Source organism: Ictalurus punctatus, chromosome 11, assembly GCF_001660625.3.
Source record: "Ictalurus punctatus breed USDA103 chromosome 11, Coco_2.0, whole genome shotgun sequence".
Lineage (NCBI taxonomy): Eukaryota > Metazoa > Chordata > Actinopteri > Siluriformes > Ictaluridae > Ictalurus > Ictalurus punctatus.
In genome coordinates, this window is record NC_030426.2 from 5228364 (window position 1) to 5251691 (window position 23328).

General features: G+C 42.2%; 1 protein-coding gene across 4 annotated transcripts in view; it reads right to left on the reverse strand.

Moving 5' to 3' along the window:
- Positions 1–23328, reverse strand: part of cacna2d2a (calcium channel, voltage-dependent, alpha 2/delta subunit 2a) — a 337274-nt gene that overhangs the window by 97791 nt on the left and 216155 nt on the right. For all 4 annotated transcript variants that reach the window (XM_053683490.1, XM_053683489.1, XM_017480023.3 and 1 more), the window contains one exon: positions 6946–6990. In XM_053683490.1, the coding sequence (XP_053539465.1) occupies positions 6946–6990 (45 nt within the window). The remainder of the gene's footprint in view (positions 1–6945; positions 6991–23328) is intronic.

Genomic DNA, 23328 nt, shown 5'->3' on the forward strand with positions numbered 1-23328 from the left:
TTACACCGCGTGTGTGAGTGTGTATGAACGAGCAAGGGAGATGCTCAAGTGATCAGATATATCTGAGGTCTGTGCGACGTAAAGATCTCATGTTTAAGAAGATCTCCAGAAGGGAACGGAATTGCGGCGGCTCTTTGTGGGAATGTTACTAGTGTGTATGACGTACAGTACGAATCAATACAGTCATTACAACGGACTGTTAAGGCTGATGCTGGAAAATCACCATGTGTCCAAAAACAACATTATGATGTCGTTAATTTATAGACCGAGTATAATTTTTACGTTTTAGATTACGTGTACAAACAATTCAAAACATAGGCTCATGCTGATGTCAGCTTGATGTTGCTGAGCTATTAGTTATTTCTCTGTCATTTATTCTGGTGGAACGCCCTCCAGAAAGCAGATGTTGGTGGTTTAGCGTAAATAACATTGTGCTCTTGGGCCACTGACAAACGAATCAATTACAGGTGAAGTCATTTTACCATCTGGGTTTATAAAGATATCGTTTGATTTTGAAGCATTGAGGACGACTTCTTTTTTTGCTGTTGTTTTCCAATTCAGATTTCTCTTGCTGGTTCAGCACTGTGTACATATGCGTGTCTATGTCAGGGTTTGTTTGAGAAAGTGTTGCTGTATTTTGTACTACATGTTTGACTCGCTGTATTGCCGAGGTGTTCTCCAAAAGAGCAATTTAGTTGATAATTTGGCAAAATATTGATGAGGTGTTGAGGAATTTGTGTTTGTGTTGTGTTGGCTTGTAGTCATACAAGTGTAAATGCAAGCATTTAGTCCCTGGAATTGCCTCAGAGACGTGTGAAAGAGGTGTGAATGAGGCCTTGTTTATAGTTCTGCTTCTGCACATTTGTCTGCCTCCATATATTGTTACATAACGTGTATGTCTAATCTAAGGGGGCAGAAAATGAAAACAACATGAAATCCTTGTGCTTCCGGCAGAATGAATGAAAGAACACGCACTTTAATCCTATAGTAGTTACTTCTGGGCTCTAAATCACTGATATTGAATTAAAGTCTGGGATTTTTCACACTTTCTCCACGTAGAAAGAGAAGTCAATGACTCATGTGGATATCATGTATAAAATCAGAATATATAATAACCCAGTTTGTCACATTGCTCCATCCCCCAGCTACTCCAACTCCCAGAATCCACCAGCTTCCCTGTTCTCATCCAGCCATCCCTGTGGCAGGGGTAGTTTAGTGGTTAAGGTGTTGGGCTACTGCTCAGAAGGTCGTGAGTTCAAACCCCAGTCCTGACAAGCTGATATTTGTTGGGCCCTTGAGCAAGGCCCTTAACCCTCAACTGCTCAGATGAATGAATGAGATAAATGTAAGTCACTCTGGATAAGGGTGTATGCCAAATAATGTAAATTTTCAGAGTTGTCTGTTTTTAAATTGCCTCTACCTGTTGATAATTCCTTCACTTATTGGCCACTCTTTCAGCAACACCTGTACACCTGCTAATTCATGCAATTGGCCAATCATGTGGCAGCAGTGTGATGCATAAAATAATGCAGATACAAGTCAAGAGCTTCAGTTAATGTTCGCATCAAACATCAGAATGGTGAGGAAGCAGTGTGATCTCCATTACTTTTTCCATTTCATCATTGCTGGTGGGCAGAATGGATGAATGAAAAAAAACCTTCCAGTAAGTGGCAGTTCTGTGGGCATAAATGCCATGTTGAAGAGAGAGTGCAGAGAAGAATGGCCAGACTGGTGTGAACTGACCGGAAGGCTAGCGTAAATTAAATAACCACTACTTACAACTGTCGAGCATGTAAAAGCATCTCTGAACCCACAACACATTGAACCTTAAGGTGCAACAGAAGACTAAATCGAGTTCTACTTCTGTCAGCCAAGAACAGGAATCTGAGGCCACGGTAGGCATGGGTTCACAAAAACTGGACGGCTGAAGACTGGAAAAATGTCGCCCGGTCTGAGGAATCCTGATTTCTGCTGAGACATGCAGATGGTAGGGTCAGAATTTGACATCAACAGCATGAATCCATGAATCCAAACTGCCTTGTGTCAACAGTCCAGGTTGGTGGTGTAATGATGTGGGAAATAATTTCTGAGCACACATTGGGCCCCTTAATACAACGGAGCATCATTTAAATGCCACAGCCTATCTCAGTATTGTTACTGACCACGTGGATCCCTTTATCGACACAATTTACCCATCTAATAATGGCTATTTCCGGAGTGATAATGCACCATGTCACAAAGTACAATCGCATCAAACTCAGTGGCCTCCTCGATCACCAGATCTGAATCCAGTACAAGACCTTTGGGTGGTAAAATGGGAATTTTTTTGCGGGACGAACAAGCAGCTGACAAATCTGCATTAATTATGTCAATATGGACCAAATCTCAAAGGATTTAAAACACTGTGTAATTCATCCCATTAAGAATTAAGGGTGGTTCTACCTACCCAGTATTAGTACTATGTTCCTAATATACATGCCTTCTTCACTAAGTATATGTATGCGCTTCACCTACAATATTAAACGTGTACTGTCTGCTTGTCGGGTTGTTTTCCTGTGTGTGGTCTTTGCCCTGGCTGTTCTGGATTTATTCTTCCGTTTTGCCCCTTTTGCTCAGTCGCGCTGCTTAATTCTGGTTTCATGGTTTTGACTTTGTGCTTTGTTTTTAGATGACTCGTCTGCTTACCACAGACTTTCATTTTTGGTGGGTTTTAACCCGGAGTCGTCTCTGCTTAGTTTGCCAAAACCGGAGATTCAGCTAACATATGGTGATGGCAGATTCAGAAAAGTTCACAGAAAGTGTGGTTACTCAGGGAAGACATTTAGGCCAACAACAACAATAACTATGCGCCCAGTGAGCTTTAGTAGAGGAGCTCGCCAGCCAGATCGCCAGCCGTTCACTTCCATTGCTCCCACTGTTCCAGAACTTACTACACATCTTTCCCACCTCAAGTTCATTGGACCATTAACTTACTCATTTTACCTCTCCTGGAGAACTATAATGCTGAGCCATCTTGACGCAAAGGGTTTTCATTTTAACGCTTTCGCAAAGCTCCCATGTTCTGACTCTGCTTGGATTACCCTCATCATTTGTCCATTTACTGGGAGGACACAAGACTGAGCCAATGCCATCTGGAATAAGGATAGTAAAGTTATGAGATATGAGACGATCTTCTTGATTTCCACAACTGAAAGTCTTTTGTCACTATCTCAAGGGTCACATTCAGCTGCTAAAACATCTTGGTTGGATTTTAATATGGTGGCTGCCGGTAGTGGCTATAAGCAGCTCTCGCCATGGCTTACAGAGGGGGTCTAAAATCAGATTAAGTTACCGAACAGGCTTATAACTGGCTTGTTAGGACTCTTTAATAAACTTGCCTGAATAACCTCCTGTGAGAAATGCCATTGGAGAGGCAGGCCAATTCGGTCATCCAGGATTCATTCACCCACTAACATGTTGAGCCGGATCCGAGTTTCATATCTTCTACATTCCAGTTGTTTGTGGTTCTGCACTGCAGAAAGTCTCCCTACTCCAGCCGTGACTGACTCTGGAGTTGCAAGGAATTTCATATTAGCGCATTATTTTGGGTCCCCCCTGGCTCTGCAATCATAACCGCCATATCTGCTGGAACAAATTACACACTGTTTCCTCTCCAGATTCTTGTATGCAGTCATTGGTTTCTGCTGAGAGCCCAACAGGCCAGGAACATTTAGAGATCCCTGTCCATTGTAACAACCTTTCAGAGGTCTTTAGTAAGAGCAAGGCCAATGCATGTCCCCCACACCATCTATATGATCGATATACCGAGGTAGTCTATGGTTCCATACCTTCAAGGTATACACCTGATCTCTTATTCTCAGTTGAATGAAAGGCTATGAAAGGCTACACTTGGTTTACTTTAAGTCTCCAGTAGCTGCAGGTTTGTTTGTGGAGTAGAAAGGAAGAGGTCTTCATCCTTGTTTTGATTATAGGGAACTTAATAACACCTCCTATGCTCTCCTATTAACTTCCCCCATCATTGCACATCATTTTTTCCAGCTGTATTATTGTGACCGTTGGGTATAAAATAAATAAATAAATAAAAACCCAGCAGTCATCCAGCATTTAAATGGCAAAGAAAAGCCAACATATAACTGGAGCATATCTCCATGCTCGAAGCAACATGTGAGCCATCAATCTCAGAAAACCTCAAGAAGCTTTTGGGAAAATCCAACATCTGTCCATGCATTCTCATTAGACTAGCTAATTATGGAGCGATAGGACCGGAGGGATGAAAAGTACAGGCGACTGAAAGAGGGAACAGACTACTGGATCGTGGGTAGAGAGGAGAAGAGACTTAAAACGTACAAAAGGAAGGGAATGGAAAGTGTGGACATCATTCTGAGAAGAAGTAAGGAACCTCATGTTCATCAAGATGGATCTTACATTATTACAAGCTAGGATGACTCTGAGGTTTGATTATTCTTGTATCCTGAGCTTGTAGTTCTTACTCCATTGGATAGTTGAAGAGAAGGTTTATCGGAAAAAGGTGGGGGGAAAAGTAATGCATTTCAGATGTTTCCTAAGTTCCCTTTTAAGGTAATGTAAATGCAGTCGATAAGCAAATACAGGCCACGCAACACTAGTTTGCGAGGGAAGGGGCCAGCTGCATATAGGGCCATATTTAGAGTTCAATCACTCGCATGTAGTGAGTTAAAGAGTGAAATCGAGCACATCAGTATTCAGACCTGAGATATAACTACAGAGTTAAGTGCCACTCAGAGAACTGCACAGTAGCTCTGCACACAGGGCAACGTTAGCCTAAAATATAAGCGTGTCTCAATTATACAGAAATATACAGCCTTTGATTTAAGCCTGTTTTCTTGAGCAATATTGGCTCGCAGCATCGCTGTCTGACAATATGTCATGCTGAAATGTATGCTTTAGGCTTTGCAAATACATTAAAACTGTGGAACGCCATTTGAGGGCAAACACCTAAATAGGACACATAATTACGACACTATTACTTAATTCATACGACTGTTTTTAAAGTTGTTGTTTTTTTTTGTTTTTTTTTAAATTGGAAACATTGCTTATCGTGTGGCCCAAACTTTGGTAGATAAAATTATGAACAACGCTTACTTAAAGTAAGACGGAAATGGAGCAGATGAGTGCTGGGTCAGCTTTTTCTTCAAACTGTAGGCATGCTTTCTTTACAGGAACGTTGTTATTTTATTGACTCAAGAAATCTAAATATTCAGTCGAAAGCGTGATAAAATAGCCAGTGTACAATTTCAAGACCTCGATTTAGTGTCTTGTAACTAGACTTCTTGTGCGCACATTCTGCTTTTTAAGTTCACATTTTCTATCCCTTTTTTTTTTTTTTATCTTCACGTTAATTTTTTTTTGGATGCTTCTACTCAAGAGAGATGCAGCCAAGGAGGTGGGAACTACACACAGGCAATTCTAATCATCTGAATGGGGCACTCAGGAAAGTGCCTTATGCATGTGTGTAACCTGAACATCTCACTGATGTAACTTTTTCACTTAAGTCTCCGACTCACGAGCCAGAGATTTTCATATTCATAGAGTCTGGAGTTCTTGACGACAGTGAAATTGTAGGTGCTTTTATGCTTTTTTTTTTTTTTTCCTTCCTTCTCCTGTTTTTGGAACCATCAAGCAATCGATTATTCAACGTTGGAAAAAACGCAGGGACTTAACGTTATTGGTGCCTTGAACAAAAAGACACTTTAATAACGCTCAGACATTGACAGAAAGTGCCTGGCTGGGGGATGTGTGAGTGTGTAGGAGGAGGAAGTGGATCACTGTTTGCTTGTAGTTTTTTTTTTTTCTGAAGTTGAACAGATTTCCACAAAGTAAGCTAAAGCTGTGTGTGTGTAGTGCACATTTGTGTGAGGGAATTAACTTTGTGCCCTACAGCCCCATGTTTCTCAGGCCAGCAGGGGGCAAGATGGGGGTCAAAAGGGTGTGTCAAGGGGGTTGTCCCCTTGGCCTCCTTAATGATGAGTTATATCCTCCAATTATGGATGCTGACGGCCCCTAAAGTAGCCAACCATTAATCACATGCCTGCCCTGCAACAACAAAAAAAAAAATCGCTCTTTGATTTATGATTCCTCCATCACGCTCTGTGCGTCCCTGTACCACTCTCTCTCACCTTCAGTCATGTCCTGCATTTTGTGGTTGGCTGACTTCTGGAATCAGTGCCTTTCTTGGCAATGATAAATCAATCAGCACTGGCTGTATTGGGTAAAAAGAGCTGTGACCTTTCATGTACAGAAAAGAACCGCTATCACCAGCTCATGACATTACACCTCCTTGCCAACAGAGGTCACCTTCAACTGACTATTAGCTTAGCTTCTGGTTCACCATTTCCAGGTTACTTCCTAGGAGAAGAGCTAGGAATATATAAAGCTTACACATGCACTGCATCTTTGTGAAGTCTTGCCAATCCCAGTGTTTGGATATCCTGACACCACTGCTAGCACCATGTTTCCCCCATACTCATCTCCCAGTACCCAAAGGCTTCATGGCCACGGGGTTCCGTCACACCAGCCTGGGATCTCTCACCTTCTCGCCAACAAACGTCACCATCACCTGAGTATTAGCCCGTGTAATCTTTGCAAGGTCTTGCCAGTTACCCCTATTGGCGTAGGTTCTCTTTGCTGCGTGTAGGCCCTTGCTTTGCCTGTTGAATCTTTTGGATTTTGTCCTTGTAGAGGACTACCAAGTAAAGCACCCCAGAGAGTCCCAGACTGCCATTAAAACCATTAGAGATGTGCTTCAGGATTAGGGTTTCCGATTTGTGAGAGAAAAACAGTTCATTTATTGTGGGAGTTCCGACCGCAGTGTCTTTACACCCTGCAAGTATACACATTTCACATAAATCAGCACCAGTACAAATTAAGTCATCCATTCTCAAAACGCAAAACAGAAATGCCACTTACGTAATCAGATTCAGCCTTGGAGTCGTAGTACTCTATTGCACTCTCCTGGGGGGGAAAAAAACAAACAAACAACAGAGAACATAAATTAACATTGAGAAATAAATATAAATTTGAAGCCTGCTCGAATCTATTTCTACCCCAATCCAATTTCTGAATGATCTGTCCTTCGCAAGGGCCTGGTACGAATATACAAATTGTGTTGATTTTCCCGACGTGTTCCGTGCTTGCTAATGGGAAATCGTGGTAATGAAATAATGACCCTATCCTTAGGCCACACTTAGGAGACAGAAATGTCAATCCGTCTTTTTATGTGGTTTGTCGGTTGGTGCGATTTTGAGAGATTCATTACTGTAAAATAGATTAGAGGTTAGACATCGAGAGGACGCTTTGCCAACTGCTTGTGGTTAAAGAAGACACATATTAGCCCATAAATCTTTCTGAAATTGCTGCGGTTGCATCATGGATGACATTTTGTTATATTATTTATTTTTTTTAACTTTTGTGTAAATTTAAATAACGCCAATTAACTTAACAGAAACAGACAGAGTGTTTTCTCTGCTGAAATTCCAGATAATGCGCTCCTGCATCGATACGTGGTTTAATTTGAGCTAAATATCGCAATCCAATTCAAATGACTGAAAATGATTGGAATTATTTTATTATAGTAGTAGTACGTATTAGCATAAGTAGTACCACCTAGTGTGATGAAAACCACGATCTCAATGGCCTGAAAATGAAACCAAGCCCATTATCGGGGTATTGCTGAGTGTGTCCTGAAATAGTCCAGAGAGCGCGAGGAAGATTGCGCAATGTTCCAGAAAACACCAGTCTACATTCAGTCTTGCCTCTGAAATGTCCTTGACATGATTTCTCTAGTAATTAGCACAAAACGTCCAAATGAAGCAACAAGAACAGAATTTTTTTTTTCTCCCCTGGTTCCAGTGCGTCTTTCTGGCATCAGACACTGTGTTTGGAATCTGATCTCTAAATATAGCACACAACTGCCATGCTACTTAACTCTATTGAGAGGAGTAATGTGTATTGTGTAATGAAGTTTAAACAGAGGTTGAGAGCAGCATATCCATCTCGTCTAATGCCACCACAGTCGCGCAGTGAGAATCCCTGCTGTCTGATCTCTGCAGGCGGCCTGTATTTCTTCTCCTCCCTCTCTCCTCTGCTCGTGTCTTCTTCGTGTACCCGAAGACGACAGGCTCTCAAGGGCAATGGAGCGCAGGACGCCTAAGTGTAGGATCCGAGCGTCACTTCTTTTATTATGTCTGAACACCACTCTCTTTCAATCTCACCGTTTCTCTCTCTTTCTATGTCTCTATCTTTCTCACCCCGTCTCCCTCTTTCTCTTTTCACTTTTGGCCTGGCTCCAGCTCCTCTTCGAGCTGCCAAGGCGAACGCAGCAAGTCCCAGTGGCTGTGATGACAAACTGCCTCCCTAGACAGGGGAAAGCATAGTCGATATCCCCTTTCACAATTTTTATCCCATCTGCTAAATGCACGAGAGAGAGAGAGAGAGAGAGAGAGAGCGAGAGAGAGAGAGAGAGAGAGAGAGAGAGAGAGAGAGAGAGAGAGAGAGAGAGAGCGGAGGCAGAGGAATAGAGACAGCAAGAAAGTCACAGGAAAATAGATGTAGACAGTCGATAAAAGAGACAGGGAGGAAAAAGAGAGACGCTGAAGGGACTGACGAGGAAAGACAGGAATGAGAGAGGAAAAGAAAGAAGAATAGGGCAGAAGGGAAAGAAAAGATTATGATGGAAGGGATATAAAAGGAAAATGATGGAGGAAGAGAGAGAAGAGACAGGAAGAGAAAGAGACAGCAAATGCGATTATGATGGAAGGGAAGAGTGAGACAAGAGAGCTTGGGAAAGAGAAATAAGAAATAAACCAGAGCTGCAAGATGTTTTGTGTGTGCGACAGAGACAGAGAGAGAGAGAGAGAGAGTGAGAGAGAGAGTTGGGAGAGGATGGGAGAGTTTGCTATAAATAGCACTTGTCTGGCAGCAGAATTGCTTGAGAGGGCACTGGCCTGCAGAGTGTGTGTGTGTGTGTGTGTGTGTGTGTGTGTGTGTGTGTGTGTGTGTGTGTGTGAGTTCTGACTCTGGTCCTCTGGGTAAAACAGTTATGCTGACTACTGTCTTAGACACCGCACATGTCAACGTGTTTATCCTGGTCTCTCCTACTAGGTTCCACACAACGACAGCACTGCATTTCAGTGTAGAAAACTACTATTCTTCTGTGGATAGAAGATCTGGAACTGTGACACCCTGATCACTCCTACTCACTCACACACCCTGATCACTCCTACTCACTCTCACACACACACACACACACACACACACACACCCTGATCACTCCTACTCACACACCCTGATCACTCCTACTCACACTCACACACCCTGATCACTACTACTCACTCTCACACCCTGATCACTCCTACTCACACTCACTCTCTCACACACACCCTGATCACTCCTACTCACTCTCACACACACACACACACACACACACCCTGATCACTCCTACTCACACTCACACACCCTGATCACTCCTACTCACACTCACACACCCTGATCACTACTACTCACTCTCACACCCTGATCACTCCTACTCACACTCACTCTCTCACACACACCCTGATCACTCACACACACACACACACACACACACACACACACACACACACACACACACACACACGGGTGTAAATCCATGGTCACTCTTGCCCACTGCTTGTCCATGCGGTGGCAAGGCCACCTGCTGAAGCTATGTCTATCTCAATCTCACTGTCCTAGTTTTTCTTGGACTTAGGATAAACACACATACTACCCCAAGTGTAATATGTTTTTGTCATTATTACCCAAAAGTATTTTCCAATACCCATTTCATACACTTCTTATATAAAGTTACTGTACATATATCCTCATGCTACCCTCAAACGCATTTACTCTGACACTTTGGATCCATCCACAAAGCTCTCGTTTTATAAGTCGGGACATTTTGACATTTAAATGGCAAATGGTCTCGGTGTTATCCATGGAGACAGCTTTGACTTTGCATCCATATCTCACCCAGACACACATTAATTAATTTATAATTACATGACACACACTCCCCATGTGTCCTGATCTGATCTGTCTGCAGATTCTCAACAAAGAAAATGAATTTAACTAGCTGTCCCAGTTGGTCCTGTTCTAGTTCAGGCTTTTTTTTTTTTTTTGTGACTTTGTGAGTGATCTATGTTAGACGGTGTGTGCATGTTTTCAGATCTTGGAGGGGACCAAATGTCCCCACAAAAAACAGGATCATCTGACAGTTTTGGCCTTTTGGGGTCAAATAAAAGAGCTAAAAGGTTTCCTATTGGTTACTGAAATTAAAGTTCGGGGTTAGATTTAGGTGTAGGTACTGAAATAATTAGTAATAATAATGCCAGTAGTCTTCACAAGGCTAGAAAGACAAATGTGTGTGTGTATTAGTTTTACGTTACTTTCTGCAGCATTTATGTTGTTAAAGGTCACACTATGGAATACGTGCAGTTTCAGGCTCCAAGCTTAAGCCTTGATATCAAAGACAGTTTGCTGACATTTTGTGTGCACATAAAACCAAACTCTATTATCACCAAACACTCAAGCATAATATTCAGCTTTCCAAGCAAATTCTTCTATCATCTTATGTGCAAATCATCAATTGTTCAAGCACGTGTATAGTGACGGCACAGTATCTTTTTGTTTTGTGTGATATCCACAATGGAAATAAGCTACAGTGTGTGTGTGTGTTTTTTTTTTCTTATTGTGGGCATCTTATACAGTTGCAATCAAAAGTATTCAACCCTCTACTGCAAATCTGGTTTATTGTCAAAATGTACAGACTTTCAGCTGTTTGCGATGAACAAATCAGACAAAAGTAATTGAAATAGTTCAACATGACGAATGCTTCAAGTGGTTTCCCCAAATTCAACTGAAAATGCAACTTATAATGACTTCTCCAGTTTCAAAATTATTCACCCCCATCATGGCAAGCATCTTTAGTATTATAGTAGAGCACCGTTTTGTTGTTATGACCTGCTGCAAACGAGATGCAGAGCTTCTGGCAGCGTCCCTGAGGAATCTTTGCCCAGTCCTCATGAGCAATGGCTCCAGTTCAGTAATATTCTTGGGTTTGCGTGCTGCAACCGCCTTCTTCACATCCCACCAGAGATCTTCTATGGGGTTCAAGTCAGGTGACTGTGACGGCCCTGTAGAATCTTCCAGGACTTCTTCTCCAACCAAGCCTTGGTGGAATTTGAGGTACGCTTGGGATCATTGTCCTGTTGGAAGGTCCAGTGACGCTCAAGCTTCAGCTTCCTCACAGACGTCATGATGTTTTCTCGTAGGATTTCCTGATACTTCAATGAACCCATCTCGCCTTCCACACGCTGCAGGTTTCCAGTGCCAGAGGATGCAAAGCAGCCGCAGAGCAACACCGAGCCTCCACCATGCTCGACTGTGGACAGAGTGTTCTTTCTTCATTCTTCTTCCTCCAGACATTCCGCTGATCCACCGTGCAGAAAAGTTCCAGTTTTGTTTCATCGCTCCACAGAACAGAATCCCAAAACTCCTGTGGATTATTGATATGAGTTTGAGTGATTTTTCTTGTGTTTTGGGGTCAGTAGTGATGTACTGCGTTTAGTACACGCCTTACTCTGCTCACTGAAACCTCAGTGCCTGATGCCACAAAGTCTTGCTGCAGGTCTTTTGCAGTCACTCGAGGGTTTTTCACAACCTGCCTTCTCACAAATCTGCTTGCAGCCATAGATAGCTTCCTTTTTCTGCCCCGTGCAGGTAGTGTACACTCAATAAACCCCTAGCCAGTTCAGGTATTTCATGTGTTCCAGCTCAAGCACACCTGCTGCAACGAATGAAGCTCTTGACTAGTTGCATCAGGTGCGTTGAGACAACACCTGTGTTGCATATTTGTGCCGTTCTGAGGGATTCTATTCAGAGAGTTGAATAATTTTGAGACTGGAGAAGTCATTATGAGTCGCATTTTCAGTTGAATTTGGGGAAACCGCTTGAAGCGTTCACCGTGTTGAACTATTCCGACCACTTTTGTTTGATCTGTTCATCGTAAACAGCTGAAAGTCTGTACATTTCGACAATAAACCTGATTTGCAGTGGGCGGTGAATACGTTTGATTGCAACTGTATGTATTTTAATCATCAAATAAATTTTCATTGATCCATTCACATTTCAAGACCTTGCTGATTTGGCTCAGCACTCTGTTTTTGAGACACTCTCCAGGCACTCGGACTCCAGAGATCTCCATCAGAGAGTGTACAATGGCCCTCTAATGGAAACCGACTTCCTATCAAACACAATCACACATTTCATTTGCTGCTCTTCATTAGGCCACAGACTGGCCAGAGAGTGGGGCTGAATGAGACAAAAAAATAAAAAGAGATAACAGAGACACAAGGCTTCCACTCAGCCACCACACTGTCCTTGATCCATCATCCACTAAGAGCAGAGATCATGGGCAAACTGAGATGTAACTTTCTGACATTTTGTCACGTAATGGAATTTTTGGTCTAAATGCAAATTGTTTAACACAAATTGTTGAACAGTTCAAATGACTGATGTGATCGATAAGCCCGTTTAAATGACTGATAAGCCCGTTTAAAAGCTATGTGCAAAATTAGAATCCAATTTTCGAACTTTACCATTCTACTATTTTAATGGTCTTTGTACTTCTAGTGTATTTGGGGGGGAATGGGCGTGGCATCTGGAGCGTTCCGATCTGTTAAGCAGAACTGAAAAGTGACCAGTCAAGACTTGCTATAACGTGTGAGCGATTCATTTATTAAAGCTTTCACAGTGTGTTTTGTGCCATGAAAAGTGACGGCGGGACCCACAGCAGCTGAAACTAGGGCTGCAGCTGCTTGCGGGGTTGGGAGTAGCACCAGGGTCAGTACTGGAGCTGGAGAAAAAAAAATAAGACACGAGTCCCGGATGGGGAAAGGGATCTAGCAAAGAGCCGCAAGCCCCTATGAAATAAGGAGAGGTGAGCATGCTGGGTGAGAGAGGAGAGGAGGGGAGCATGCTGGGTAAACGGGGCTATGGAACAAAAACATCAAGAGTCGTTTATTTGTCATTTGCACAGTCACACCGGGTACGCTGGGCATTTAAATGCTTATGACGAGGCTCAGATCCAAACATTGACAGCACAAACACTTACTGACATGAACAAACACATATGTGGACATTGAGGCTGAGATCACGATATGGTAAACTAGACAGTGACGTACAACGAAAGAATAAGCGTAAGTACGTGCTACCGAATTATCGCCATGGCAGAGTAAAAGTGACGTGTGCTATTGACATACCACTTTATCTCGCGAACTATCAGAGGTGTCAGGGGATGGGTTGAGTAAAGAGATGCAAGAAATGGTGATCCAGCGATGAGAATGAGGCCAGTTACACAGGCATGCTGCGAGTAGGAAGCTGGTCACTGAGGTGAAAAGGAAGGAACAGAGGCCAAAGCAATGATCTACTCTCTCAGAAACACCTTCCTGATTTATGAAAGTCAGGTGACCAGCTGACCAGCCCTACGCACTTTAATAAAGTGACCTTAAAAGACAACCTGAAATCAAATGTGACCTTATTTTTCCGTGTTGACTCATGTCTTCGACCGGATCTGACTTTTGACTACATCACTGCGTGATTCATGGGAATGATGGAGAAAAGAAAAAAAAAAAGAAGTGAAAAGACATGTTAATATACATGTCGCGGGGGTGAGGACTAACTTTGACCTTGGCACTGGGCCTGTCATGATAACTAGTTTTGTCGGACGATATATTGTCCCCGACATAATTGCGATAAACCATATTGATATTATTGTCATTTTAAGTGGAATCGGAATGTCAAAGAATAAGTTTTTCTCTTCGTCATGTCATGTTTGTTCATTTTAGTCACTTTTACTCTGACCTAAATGGCGTGGAATATTAGTCAACGGCATTTTAGTTGATGAGAAAATGCAAAAATTAACCAAATATCCACATATTTTATATATTAACGTAAACATGAATCGACAAAAACATGTGAAAACTGCAACTGAGGTGAAAACCTGCTCTTCTGAAATAATATTATTACATTGAGTACACTACTGTAATACAATATTATGAATTCTTTATGCTTCAGTTGTTCGTCGTCCGTGTTTTACTGCGTTGTTACGGAAAGAGCGTATTCACAACGTGACTTACCCATTCTACCCAGCGTCTTACTTACGTTCAACTTCACATGTGCGTTCGTGTCATTTTGTGCAGAAGCAGGATGTAATATTAGGTTTATGTTGTGTAAATGTGATTAATCTCATGTGTATAGGATGCGTTTGGGTGAGTTCATCAACCCGCTAGTCAAGCGCTTCAGTTTACCGTTATTCGTTCACTGTTCAGCTTCAGCGGCTCAATCCCTGACATTATTGACTACAACTGGATTACTTTGAAACACTAGAACTGTTCTTTCTAGATTTTTCTTCTTCAGAAAACATCGTTAGCGTATTGTTAATATCTTGCGTCTCATTTCTTCACTAGTATGTTTTCATTAAAATGCTAGTGCTTGCTACACATCTTAAATTCGAAAGCACAAAGTGTGCAGTTTTGTCTTCAACTCAATGAATATTCAGAGCTGGAAAGTTCATATGACAGCCCTGGTGTAGACGAGAGAATTGAAGCAGCTGAATTGCTAAAATGGTGACATTCATTATGTAAAGAAAAGCAGATGCTAGAGCTGCAACAACTAGTCGATAATGAATATCGTTGTCAACGAATCTCATTATCGATTAGTTGGTCTTCCTTACTTCTGTTCCGAAAACACGCTTCAGAGAGTAAATACTAAAGTTGTGTCCCAAATGAAGTACTGTACACTTACACTATGCACTGCGTACTCGACCATCTAGTGTGTGAAATTTAGAAAAGTAATATTGTCTCAAATGTAAGACTAGCGTGTTTCTTTTACTAACTGGAAGTATAAGACATTTCCTAGCCGACGGCGCATGAGGTCATACGCATGTAATGCGACACCGCTAGCTTCAGCAGATACCCAGAGTCACCGACACTGACTTTCTTCAGTTTACTGTTCGTCAACGTTACCTTTTATTCCTAACATGAGGAAGAACGTGTGCGACCTCCAAGTCCTCAAAGGCAGGGAGCATTTTATATTAAACACACTGAAGAAGACCGTAACCTGCAAACTTTACAAAGCAGAACTTGTGTAGCGCGGAAGCACGACAATGATGCACGAGCACAAACGTATGTTTATATTCAAAATGCTCCACCATGTGCAAGTGCTTGGGGAAACCGGTGCAAGTTGCTTAAGAGGTTTATTTTAATGACAGTTTATTGTCATTATATGCTGTATTCGTGCGCTTGCGGGGTAGATTCTGTCGTTTATTATAACGGAAGTGATGCGTTAGTAACGAGGTCGCGCTGCTCCTCACTCGCAGTGTGGCGGTAACAGTGGGAGCGCGAGTAAGATCTCTAATGTCTAATTAAAACATTACGATCAAAAGTAAACACAAGTAAAATAATATGTCTAAAGGCAGCGAGTAACACAAAGTGCAGTGAAAGTGAGATTATATATATATATATATTCTGGTGTGTCTATGTATTGTGTTCTTTTCAGTCTTATATAATTGGACAAACAGTTGTAAAGTTTTAGTCTGAAGTTTATATTTGTAACCCTCAGTTTGAGGATTTAATTTTAAAGAAATGAGGGGGGGGGAAAGGCACTGAAAGTTTGCCCCGCCCCCATCCAATTAATCGAAAAATAATCGCCCAACTAATCGATTATGAAAATAGTCGTCGGAGACGCATACAAAAAAATCTCAACCACCCAAATACTTCACTCAGAAATACAGTATGTTAACTTGAGAAAGAAGAATGCATCTGGATTTCCTTTCCACACTGTCTTTCATTTCTCAGCTAATTGAATGCACCAGCACTGGATTCTGCTTAGACACGAACATGCGAGGCTCTTTTCCCAGTTATCCAGTTCACTAAAACTGACATGATCAGCTGTTTAATAAAGCGCAGCAACGATAACCTAGATGCCATCATCGTTATCAATAGCTTCGGTAACCAGAGCAATTTCTGGTAACACTGAGAGCACGGTCGGAGAATTCACCCTGGATGGGACGCCAGGCCACTGCAGGGCACCACACACACATTTACAGCTATGAGCAATTTAACCTAGCCAATCCACTTCCATGTTTTTGGACAGAGGGAGGAAACTAGAGAACCCAGAGCAAACCTACGCTTGTGAGAGAGACCAGAGAGAACGTCCACAAAGACTGAAACCTGACTGGAAAAGTGTACACACACACACACGCCTGAGTTTACTGTAGGGTTATATCGCAGCTTATGAACGTATACAATAAGCTACGTTATGACTAGCAACTAAGAAATCTCACGCAATCATTTGGTACAGGATTGTTTACTACCCCGTGACATAAATACATAACTGCACCATGAGCCGTATTATAGGAAACGTTCAGCTTTCCGCAAAAATGGGGGAATTTTGTTTTTCACAGCTGAACCTGTGAATCATCTGGCTTGTTTGTTATATACAGTATAATGCAATATTTATAACAGTCCACAGGGAGCAATTCACACAAAAGTGCTTTGAAAATACAGGTAATCATTTGGCAGCTGGTAGTCTGATGAAGCAATTCTTAACAACAGGGGAAAAAAAAAAAAGAAGGAAAAATAAAAAACCCCTTCCATGTTAGCAATAAACATAAGTTCTCATTATTTCTGTAATTTTCTCCTCAAACGTTCTGGAGGAGGGATTACTCAGTCGACTTTTATTTCTTTGAAGTAAACAATTTAAGGAAAGTACTTCACTCAGCTGGGAGAACATACGGCTTCCTTTAAGCAGTTGGTTCCTTGAAAAACCTCATTTCTAAGCTCTCTGTTTTGACACCGAGATGAGAAAAAGAATTAAAAGTCACCGAAAATCGGGATCATAATTAAAGGCCATTTTAATCAGAAAAACTTCAAAATGCGTTTCTAAAAGATCATAAATGAAATTACAGCGTGCACATCCTGTGTGCCGTTGAGGCGCCTCGGAGTCTATTAAAGCAACCTGTAGTAAAGCCCGTCTCTTCATGGTTTCCAGACCCTCTGGAACAGAGTGCATGATGGGAGCCCGAGGGTGCGGCTTGCTCATCAGCAGGCATTCCTAATCCCAGGGCTTTTAAGCGATTACAGAGCACTTGAGCTACATGCAGATGTTCATTTGAATGCCGATAAGCAGCTACACGGCTAGATTAAAAGGCTAAAATAGGCAGCGCAAATTCCGAGGTGAAGAACAGCGTTCGCTGCGTGTGTTCCTGAGCACTCGTAGAACACACACACACACACACACACCTCTCACTGTCTAATGCAGGTTCAGACTAATACCACAGACTGCCAATTAAAAAAAGAAAATCACAAAAACAACTGGCTTACAAGAGTGTGACCTGGAAACATATCACATTGCAGTGTAATAAGAAGAAGAAGGAGAAGAAGAGGAAGAAAAGGGGGCGGGGTGTTAGTGGTCAGCAGGTTTGCCTCACATCCCCGGAGTTGCGGGTTTGGATCCTGCCTCTTCTCTACTGTATGTGCGTGGGGTTTGCATGTTCTCTCCGTGCTACAGGGGTTTCCTTCTGGTTCTCCCATTTCCTCCCCGAGTCCAAAGACATGCTGATTGGCATCTCTAAATTGTCCGTGGTGTGCGAGCGCGTGTATTCGATTGTGCTCTGCGATGGGTCGGCACCCCGTCCAGGGTGTCCCCCACCTCGTGCCCCGAGTCCCTTGGGTCTCCAGATTCCCTGTGTAGGATAAGCAGCATGGAAAATGGATGGATAGACAGTAGTAGTAGAATTTGTGTGAGGTCAGAGAGGTGCGAGGCTGCGTACAGCTTTATATGTAATAAGAAATAGCTGTTTATATTCGATTTGTGCTACGATGTGTCCGTGTACCCGAGTATAGGTGTAATGTGTAAGTAGCACAGGGTACGAATACTAAATGCAAGGTTATGAATGCATGAAGCAGGGTTTAAGCAGAGCTGATAAAAAGTGATTTTGGTAGCTTGACCTAATATCTAAAATAATACCAAGAACTGCAATATTATGTTTATATATATATATATATATATATATATATATATATATATATATATATATATATAAACATAATTCATTAGATATAAACTTTGCCAGTTCAACATGTGTTTGCAACTGAAGAGAGTCCGCCCTATTGCCGGCGATCGTGAGTTTCGTGCCGCAGCCATCCATGGCTGGGTTGTCCAAGAGAGCAAAATCGCACATACTTTTCATAGTGGGATAGATGACATACTCTCTCTCTCTCTCTCTCTCTCTCTCTTTCTTATGGGTCAGTCCATCTCAAGTGGTCCAGTCATTATAAAGTTGCTTGACTGTTTGAAATTTTTCTTTCTTGCCAGTTGCCTCTATGTATTGGCATTGCAAAACCATCAGGTTTGTTTTTTGTTTATTTGTTCTTTGTTTAACTATGAAGGCCATCTTCATGTCATGGCACACGACACATTTTGGTTATACAGCTGTTGACCGAAACCGCAATATCTCGGTTCAGAAAGGTCCTGGTTCCCTGGGACAAAATCTATTCTCTAGAGCACATTGCGAGGTTCGTGTACATACATAAACCTTTTGCACATGCTCCTTAGACTTAGAACTTAATTCTAAATGTAATTCGCAAGACTGCTCAAAGTTCCCCTTTTATCAATTTACAATGTTAAAGTGTTCGAGTCTCAGTCTTTTTAGGGGGGGTCCTAGGTACATATAGTGTGCATGCAGAACATTTCAGGTTCATGACCTTAAGGAGGTGAGAAAGTGCAATTTTCTAAAATTCTCCTCACTTTCGGGTTGAATATCTCTGGTGGGGGAGGAGATACGAACCTGAAGTAAGTCCTCTATAGTAGCATTCTGCTGTAACAATTTTGAGTTTGAGATCCTACTGGTTTCAGAGCTAGGGCTAGTAGAAATCTGGGGAAAAGCCTACTTTATTCATGCATTTTGTGAAATGAACAGGTTATATAAGCTTAACGAATAATAAAAATGAACAGTGTTTACTGTAACTATGTTTATGATTGACGTTCAATAGCGTATGCTTGTCAGTGAGGTCTAAAATGTTACTACATTTGATATTGACAAACGGTGAAGCATGATCTATCACAGGGTTCTTCAAATCGGCAGAGTTTAGCTCCAACTTCCAAACTCACCTGCCTGTAATTTTCTAGTAATCCTCAAGACCTTGGCTAGCTTTTTCAGGTATGTTTGACTGGGGTTAGAGCTAAACGCTGCAAGACAGCGGACCTTGAGGGTCCAATCTGAAGAACCAGTCTGATTTTACAGGGTCATAAACAGAGCTTCGGTGTTGTTTCTCCTGTGCTAAAAGCCGTGAGTGTCTTCTGAGCTGTAGTCACTTACTGCTTTTATCACAGGAGAAACAAATATCGTACGATCAAGTAAACCTACCCTTTTCCTACTTTCTCTCTCTTTCGCTCCTTTGAGTTTTGGTTTTATACCAACACTTCACTTTCCGCCTGTTCGTCTCTATGTCTATCTACTTATCTCCTGTCTAGATTGCATTAAATGTATGACTCTTCTCTCCATCCTTTCTTCTTTCCCTCTCGGCTCTCTAAAGGAGAGCTTGTCCGGCCCAGGGGGCTAAGAGTGGCCAATCAACCGTCAGCAGCAGGGAGTGAGAGACATGTTATTTGCGAACCCGTAATCATTCCCATCACAAAATCGCCACTAGCGTTTTAGAAGGCCAGTGTTGGCCAAGGACACGTGAGGGATAGAGACGGAAAGAGATACCGCGAGAGAACAAACACGAGGACCTAAGTACACACAGATCAGTGGCATTTCCGGCGAACACTATTCCGTCGTCGAAGATAAAAGAGATGAAGTATAATGTCCATCAGAACAAGAATGCATATGTTTCGCGAGGCTTGCGCAATAAAATATTATCATGGTCCCTACACAATGTTACCTTGAATGTCCCATGATATCCGGCGACCGTTGTTGCAGATTATACGACATTACCAGGCCGGTTTTATATAGGAGGTATGTAAAAACATTGGAGTACGCTAGGGTTAAAGTTTAGGTGCACTGCATTATGGGCATTATAGTTTGGGGCGGGGGCTGTAGAGACTTTGCCAGACTGCATATTTTTATCTTGTTTTTGTCTGTGGAAGCGATTGGAACAAATTCAGCAGCAGTCTCTTCTGACTCATCACTGCGAAGGAAAAAGACCTGAGAATATGGAAATTACCCCAGAGTGGCAGGAAGTTTAGATTTAGAAATGATGGGAAAAACAAACTCTCAGTATATGTTGGGCTTAGCTAAACTTACACACGGAGATATATATTTAACCTCTATTAGGGAGACCACTGGAAACTTGGTCCAAACTGGTCAAGACAGCTCTTTTAGGTGGTTTTCACACTGGGCACGTTTGCTGCGGTCCGCATCCGAGTGCGACTGTTCCCGGTGCTCCTCGCAGCGTTGGTCCGGTTGCAGACTTACTTGATCCTATCGAACCCTGGTGCATTTGAGTTCATCTTACATCATCCCAAACGAGCATGGAGAACACAACGCGACTCGCCATATTTTTACTTTTATTCTTTTGGTGCTATTACATGTAGCAGTGGACCTCTTCTGTGTCCTACAACTTTCCCCTGCCACTCGTGGTACACGTGTGTTTTGGAAACTAATGATGTCATCATTGATTAAAACACAGACGCAGGTTACTTTAGTTTCTGAACGGGTTTAGAGTACGGAGTTCCGGAGCAGCCGAACTCCTTCCTACTTCCTACAGGAAGTCTCGGGTTCGGTACCGTGGTGCGCTTCCTGGTTCGCAAGGAAGGCAGCTTTCGCATTAGCAATTTTTCATGCAAACCGTGCTCCGGTTCAAACTAAACTGCAGGTGTAAAAAAACAAACAAAAAAAAAACCCCCAAACCTTAGTTTTCAGCTGAAAGATAAAAAGAAGGACAACGATTTTGATCTTAAAATCAAGTGTCAAATCTAACACTTTACAAATAATGTTAATGGTGTGGAAAATTAGACAGAGATTAAATATACTTAAATACCAGATCTCTCTTGAGCAACACTTAGAACAGATCAATCTTACATCAGACATTAGACCACTGATTTGTAAAAGGATTATACCGGAATATGCGAAAGCTGACCGTGACTACTCAATCAAAACATATTTCCTCTCGACTGAATTTTATCGCCTTATCTGACAGATCCTTTACGAGTGACGAGTAGTATTTTGCAAAGGGCCTGGCCTCGAGCAAATGATACACTACATGGGCAAAAGTTTCTGGACACGTGACCATCACACCCATATGTGCTTGTTGAACATCCCGTCACGCCTCTTTTACGGTTATAATAACCTCCACTCTTCTGGGAAGGCTTTCCACTAGGTTTTGGAAGGTAGCTGTAGGGATGTGTGTTCATTCAGTAACAAGACCGTTAGTGAGGTCAGGCACTGATGTCAGGTGAGGAGGCCTGGCACACGGTCAGCGTTCTAGTTCATCCCAATGGATTGAATGGGCTCAGAGTTTTGTACGGGACACTCAAGTTCTTCCACTCCAACTTTGGCAAACCATGTCTTCATGGAGCTCGTTTTGCGCAGGAATGTGTTTGTGCCAACTTGCCATCGGGAGCGACTCGGGGTTCGGCGTCTTACCCAAGGACACTTCGGCATGTGGAGTCACGTGGGCCGGGAATCCAACCGCCAACCCTACGATTAGCGTACACCCCGCTCTACCACCTGATCCACATCCGCCCACACGTAAATGTACTGTACAAATGAAAATATATATGTTGCCATAATATGGAATGAGATCTCATACATAGAAGACAGAGCTGAGTGCACAAATAAGAAAACAGTTAGTAGCCAAAATCGTGGAATGCGTTCTGAAATTATTATACTAGGATATATACCAAGATCACTCCCTGAGCAAAAAGACACGTGTCTCTGCACAATAAATAACCGCACAAATAGGTCAGAAGAAACTCGGTGGCGTACTTTTACCTCGCGTTAAAACACTCGGGTCTGCTATAGTCTTTGACAGGCTCAGTAAAACAGTCTGAGTGCAATAGAAATGTGCGAATGTGTGTGTTATACCCAACAGTACGAGAGCCGTAACTTCACCTAATACCATCTCCTGGATCCACGTGCTCTCTGACCAGACCAAATTCTAGACTCACTCTCTCACACACACACACACACACACACACACATACTCAAAAGTCCTTTTGGTTTGTGATGAGATGGGCTGCTATTCTCTGGAGCGTGGCTATGTGGATTTGGTGGCATATTGATCTTGCCCCTAGCTTCTGTGAAGGGATCGATGGCGCAGTTTTACACACGAGAGAGCACCGGCATTTTGCAGAACCAAAGTTTCTTTCACTGTGGCACGGCCCAGGGGACCATGGCAAGGCAGAGACTTAGACACGCTCACAAGTCCAGAACGCCCGAGTCCGATTTAAAAGATTAGGTAATAGGTGACTTTGTTTTCGTGCCTCATTTTCAAATCGCTCTTTTATTTCTGAAGTTGTTTCTCACTGTGTTGCTGTACTTGTTAAAGCATATATATATATATATATATATATATATATATATATATATATATATATTTGAAGTTCATTCATATGTAGTAGCTGCTTCATCATGGTCAGCAATATACATATTCAGCGAAGTTTTCTGCATTCGGAATTGGCTTACGCAGGTGCCTACTTTGATTTTCTGGGAGGCCCTTCAGGTTATTAAAATGACTTTCATGTACTTCACGCCTCTGAGGTTGGCGGATTTTTCATGCGAAACGGGGTGTTTCTAAAGTATTAGCTCTCAATAGCCTTTGAAATCGGAAAATAAATAAATAAATAAATCAATCCAGGAAAAAGCGGACTGGATTTAGAAATAAACAAATAATAAGAAAGGCTGGAGATGACGACGTACACTATCTGGCCAAAAGTTTGTGGACACCCCGACTATCATACCCATACGTGCTTCTTCCCCATACATTTCCCACGAATCTGGAAGCACACGACTGAATAGTATGTATATATATGCTACAGCATTACAATTTCCCTCGGTGTTCCAGCATGACGATGCCCCTGTGCACAAACCAGCTCCATGAAGACATGGTTTGCCAAAGTTGGAGTGGAAGAACTTGAGTGCTGAGTCCTTTTTTTTTTTTTGCAAGAAGACATAGAAATACAGTGGCAGAAAGTGTGAATCTTAAGTAGGGGTGGAAAAAAAAACAACAACTGTATACTGTTGATAGTTTCAGCAAGTGACTAGACAGGCCA